The sequence below is a fragment of the Aplysia californica genome, unplaced genomic scaffold (assembly GCF_000002075.1).
Source record: "Aplysia californica isolate F4 #8 unplaced genomic scaffold, AplCal3.0 scaffold00007, whole genome shotgun sequence".
In the NCBI taxonomy this organism is placed as follows: domain Eukaryota; kingdom Metazoa; phylum Mollusca; class Gastropoda; order Aplysiida; family Aplysiidae; genus Aplysia; species Aplysia californica.
The window spans coordinates 2,828,819-2,835,021 of NW_004797277.1; the positions used below are offsets into that span (position 1 = coordinate 2,828,819).

Below are 6,203 nucleotides of genomic sequence, written 5' to 3' on the forward strand. Positions count from 1 at the left end.
TTAAGGATGAATTTGACAGCGACAATGTTTCAAAATTAGAAAGGGAAGCAGTGATTATTTGATTATATAGACGCTTCGCCCCTGCCTGTGTGACATCCAACAGACTTAAATGAAACGATGATAAGACGTACTTTTTCCGTAGCCCAAAGTCTTTGGTGACACAATTTGATGGAACTGATCATCCAGTTGTTAGATATAATACAGTGATTTTTAAAGCAAGGGCAAAAACATTTAGGAGTAATATTTTACAACCATTTCCTATGCACCATCAAGTCCGAAATCCATTTAAGACTGCATATTTGGGGATCCGAAAAATTTCATAAAATGGCATCTTTTTAAGTATTGTAACTTCCGCCCGTTTTCTCGAAACGTGGTTTTTCTATATACTTTTTTAAATGGTCGCTTTTAAGCACAAGGGGGCTATCCCGATAATCGAAGGTAAAGTTTTTATCCCTTGTTCAGTTTTTTTAAAAGACAAGGATAGCGTTATCTTTAACCAAACAAATATACACACCAATGAAACTAAACTTCTCCTATAGGTAGGGCAATGCCCACTCTTGGTGTAGGTCAAAATTTCTGGAAATCCCCCGAAATCTGGGTGAGCCCGCTTGTCCTTAAAAGCGACCAAATAACTCCTCCATTTTTCATCCAACCTTCATGAAATTTTCACAGAAGAAAAGATGTAATACTAAAAATTTGTGAGATTAATAATTTTTGATATATGGAGTAGCTTTGTTGTTGTTTTTTTCTTGGTGGTGGTGTTTGGAGTGTGGATTTTCACTGATGGTTTTTTGTTTGTTTTTGTTTGTTTTTGTTTGGGGGGGGGGGGTTGCAAGCACTGGCCCGTAGCAACCTTGGAAGGCGTATCACCAGGTCAGTTGTTGTCATATTGGGCCAAGACCCTGGTTCGAATCCCCTAATGACGCTGGTTGACCTTGGTGTATGGGGAGGTGAGGGGCTGGGTTATCCGTATATATATATATATATATATATATATATATATATATATATATATATATATATATATATATATATATATATATATATACGAATATATATATATATACGAATATATATATATATACGAATATATATATATATACGAATATATATATATATACGAATATAGATAGATAGATAGATAGATAGATAGATAGATAGATAGATAGATAGATAGATAGATAGATAGATAGATAGATAGATAGATAGATAGATAGATAGATAGATAGATAGAATCTTAGATAATAATTAATTATAGTTGAAAGGGCTGTTAAACCAAATGTTTGCCCGTATCGCTGACAATAGCTGTCAACTAGCAGAAAAACCCATACGTCCTGCACGCATGTCCTCGGACTGACACATAATTGGTCTCTTTTAAGGACAAGCGGGCTAACCCGGATTTCGGGGGTTTCCAGAAATCTTGACCTACACAAAAAGTGGGCATTGCCCTACCTATAGGAGAAGTTTGGTTTCATTGGTGTGTATATTTGTTTGGTTTTAGAGAAAACTCTCCTTGTCTTTTAAAGAAACTGAACAAGAGGCAAAAACTTTACCTTCGATTTTCTCAAAACAGCATTTTTCGGGATAGCCCTCTTGTGCTTAAAAGCGACCAATTGACTGGTAGACTTGGCGAAAAATATCAGGCCTTGCCGTCTAGTTATAGCACAGATCATATAGTTTGGCGGTCCTCAAAGCGACGACACTTGTTTAGTTACGTCATCCTTGAACTTACCTGAAAGTAAATCATCTTGAGTCCCGCGATATGTTCGTGATGTGTCTTTATCTTCGAGAGGACGGCGTTCATTGCCGTCTCGTCGTCAAGCACAGAGATGATCTTTTCCAAAGCGGTTATGATTCTTCTAGCTTGATCCATCACTTGTTTCTGCAGTTCGGGCGGCAAATCGTCTCTCTCCGGAGAAAATTTTTCTTGGCAGGAAAATAGCTCAAAGGCGGAAGGATGCTGTACAAATGTTCTGAGTAGGATATTGTTTGAAAAAAAAATGGTGAAATGGTATAGGTTTAATGGGCCCCTATCAACACTTTTAGGTTATTAATTTAAGAGGCGGGACCTCCATCTCCGAAAGGATTGAGTTAATTGGGTATGTCGTGCCTTTCTCAATTCAAGGACACAACGTCGGACCGAGCTGAAGCTCGAACCCCGGAACCCGCAATCTCACGATTACGAGCCCGGTAGCCTAACCATTAGGGTACCGACGCCACTATATTGTTTGATTTGTTACCGTTGTAGCTGTCGTTTTTGTTGCTGTTGTTGGCGGTGTTGTTGTTACTGTTATTGTTAGTGTCGTTGTCATTGTTGTATATGTTGTTATTACGGTTGTTTTAAGACAAGACCTGGTGAGATTAATCTTTATTGTCTAGAAAATGGCATGTTGGTTTGGTATTTCATCTCACACACACATACACGCACACGCACACGCACACACACACACACACACACACACACACACACACACACACACACACACACACACACACACACACATATATATATATATATATACTTACACATACACGTACACATACACACACATACACATACATACACACACATACAAAACAGGCATATAGACACACTTTCGTGCACACCCTCTCTCCCACACATATATACACAAACTCGCATGATATGCGTACACGCATAGACAGAACCGCATTGTTGTTATTGTCTTTGCTATTGTTGTTGTTGTCGTTGTGGTTGTTGTTGTTGTTGTTGTTGTTGTTATCATTTACAATAAGATAATGATAATGATGATAGTAATAATAATAACGACATTATTACCATCGTTATGCTAGTAGTAATAAAAGTTGTTAATCGGCTGCAAAAACGTCACGATTCCCCCCCCCCCCAAATTATCGTCATTAAAAACAATGGCAAAAATAATCTTGCTTCCGCTCCTCTATTCACCCACCTCTTTACTCACCTACTCGCTCACACCGGCGCGGCGTCTGTGGTCTAACGATCACGTGTTTCGTTGTTGCATACAAAAGACATGAGTTCAATCCCAGTGAGAGGAGAATGATTATTCTTCATCAAGAATCTTGATTATTTTCCTGGCCCAACGCACCATTTTCAGCTGGGGTTAACCCTGCCAGACTGGAAGAGTGGAAGCCCGCCTCCTACATGATCAGAATTGTGTTGTTGAAGACACACACTAGGTAGATTGAAGGAGAAGGGGATCCAAAGAGGGGAGGGGGAATACAGCCATCTGTGCGGACCAGTCCGACGGATCTCCAACCAGATTATGACGGAGACTATAAGCAGACAGACTCTGGGATGGATCCTGAAGAGGGGGTGGAGAGCAGAGATGGACAAGTTCCGACTGCAGTGACCCCAACACAGTGGACAAGTAAAAACAAGTAAGACTTACGCACAAATTATTTTTTTAAGATAACACCCCAAAAAAAAAAAAAGAAAAGAAAAATCTGACTCTGTCTACTCACTTTTTCAAGGCCTTCATAGCCAACAAACTCTGATCGTCTTCGTTCCCAACCCATTCCCAAACGGTCTGCATCGTCTTCACCTCTTCAGAGGTCATCGGGGTCACATGGTTCACCGGAAGTGTCGGAGGCCAATGCCCCGACTTGGCCGCACAGCATCCCATCCTTCACACACCACGGCCCCAAATCATCATGTTATTCCAATGTCAATATTTTTTCACTGGCGAGAGCAGAGAGCGAAGTTAGGAGTTTGTTTTGTTTTGGTTCGTGTTTATTTGTGAGTCTGGTTTGTTTAGTTTTTTTGTTCGGTTTTTTTTTTTTTGGTTCTGTTTTGAAGGGGGGGTTGTTGGCTTTTTTTCCGGAGGGGGGGGGAGCGTTAGGGTTTGTTTCGTTTTGTTTCGTCGTGTTTCGTTTTGCTTTGTTTGGTTTTGTTTTGTTATGTACGTGTGTTTTTTCTGGCGAAAACGTAGTAAAAAAACAACAAGAACAAGTAAACGAGTATTATGTTCTTGTGCGGACGCTGTTCATTGTAGTTTTGTCTTATGATTTGCTAAAACCTTATTCGCGATTTTAAGAAATAATTATTGGGCTTCTTGTCGCTTTGATAGTTTATTTCTTCATTTCAAAATTAAGAACTCCCTCCCCTCCCCTCAATCTTTTTTTGCTTTGTTGGTTGGCTGGTAGGCCTACTGACTACTGGCAGCCAAGGTCGAAGCGGTCAGTCTTTTAACCGTATCCGTACTCCCTGGGGTCATTTTGTTCCCCCGGGGTTGTATTCTTCACATTTTAGAATACTTCTGATGCGAAGATCTTTTTGAAACTTTCAGTATTTCTCACAAAATCATTTTGACAGACTGCTATGTAAAGCTTATGGATCGGATTAACAAGTAAACCCTTTGGAAAGGGGTGGCACAGAGTTCCCCACGTCGTATGGATACGATAGTAAAACACGATGTACGGATAGGGGTTGAATGAACAGGATTGCGTTTACAGGGACGTAGTCCGTTTACAATCAAACTGTACATGTACATTATCATTAAGTGTGAAATTCACAAACGTTAGTTTGTTTTTGTCTTGTGGCAATGCTGAAAGAAGTCAGGATGGCTCGATCACTAGTGATAAGGTAAGTGAATTAGTTTAACGCCCGTTTCAACACTATTTGCTTATTTAAGGTCGGGGCCTCAAGTTTTGACGCCTATTTGGATGAACCAAATGAGTTAAGAGTCTGCCTCTCTCTCTCTCTCTCTCTCTCTCTCTCTCTCTCTCTCTCTCTCTCTCTCTTCTCTCTTCACAAAATGACCCAAAGTTCAAAAGGCCTATTCAGAAATTCAAACCACATCCGTCCACTCCGTAGTCCAGCGTGATACCAACAGAGCTAACGTAGTGCTCAATGAGAAAGTAACACAAGCAGTTCTAGGGACTCCTGAATCGACATAGACTCATAGATCTAGAGCTATTGAATATCAGTCCTCTCAATGGACCGAGAACAACTTATATCTACTTAACCCTATCCGTACGTCGTGTTATATTATCGTATCCATACGAGGAGGGGGGAACTCTGTGCCACCACTTTCCAAAGAGGAAATTTACTCGGTAATCCGATCCATACGCTTTGCATAGCAGTCTATCAAAATGATATTTTGAGAAATACTGAAAGTTTCAAAAGAGATATTCTTACTAGATTTAGAAGTATTCTAAAATGTGAAGAATACTACCCCATGGGTACAAAATGACCCCAGGCCGTACAGATAGGTTTAAAGAGCTTGAACAGACTACGACGGAAAAGACTAGGCGAGGTGAAGGGGTAGACCTATTGAGATAATCCAAATCGATAAATAGATCTAGATATATAGATCTAGATCTAGATCTAGGTGGTGAAGCATGATCGTCGATGCCTGCTTCAGATTTGCCTCCTGAACAAGATGGATGAACAGGCCCTCTGTATAGATCTAGATCTAGATCTAGATCTACCTCCAATGTGCTAATGCCTTACCTTCAAAACTAGGCGCATGTTAAGTTTTAAAAATAAAAACAACAACATTACCTTTGTAAAACTTCCGTTTTGTTCAGAGGGATGAATAAAAAGGTTTTCATGGTATATAAAAACAATCATGCCTTAGTTTAAAAAATAGTGTGCAGTGAATTGATACGACGAGCTTTGCGCAATGAGCCTAAACCAAAGAGGATATATTAGTACATGATAGTTCTATTTACAACCTCTTTGGCCTAAACGATGTTCAATGTTCATCGATGGCGCTCGGAAGTGGTGCGAGGGTCTACGAGACATTATTTGGATGTGAAAAAAAGTAGCTCGTCGTTTTTTGCAACTTTTCTTCTTGCGTTGTTTTTTGTTTTGTTTTGTTTTTTTGCTCTCGTTTTGCTTTGTTTCTTGTCAGGCTATTTGATGTTTGAGGGGTTGTTGGGAGGTTGGGTTTTGTTCTTTTTGCTTTGTTGGTAGATCTAGATCTAGTTTTGGTTGCCTCTTTCGTAGTTGCTTTTCTTTGTTATGTTTGATTTTTTTTTCTTTCATTATTAAGATTGGTTGCTTGGTTGGTTGGTTGGTTGGTTGGTTGGTCGGTCGGTCGGTTTTGGAGGAGTGTGGTAGGGGAGCTGGTAGGTTCTACACCTTTGATGTCCCTCTCTTGTTTCTATCTGACCTGAGTCTGTGTACTTTATTATTTTATATATTATTATATATAGATAGATGCAGTCATAATATTTAAATTATTCCTGTTAATCTATTTGCT

At 39.6% G+C, this 6,203-nt stretch overlaps 1 protein-coding gene across 1 annotated transcript in view; it reads right to left on the reverse strand.

The window, feature by feature from the left end:
- The window catches only part of LOC101847919, a gene marked incomplete in the record, with an annotated part of 10,442 nt that extends 4,561 nt beyond the window's left edge, over positions 1 to 5,881 (reverse strand). The window contains 3 exon segments of the mRNA XM_013081865.2: positions 1,733 to 1,973; positions 3,460 to 3,676; positions 5,501 to 5,881. Coding sequence (XP_012937319.1) covers positions 1,733 to 1,973; positions 3,460 to 3,620 — 402 coding nt within the window.
- Between the last annotated feature and the right edge of the window lie 322 nt (positions 5,882 to 6,203).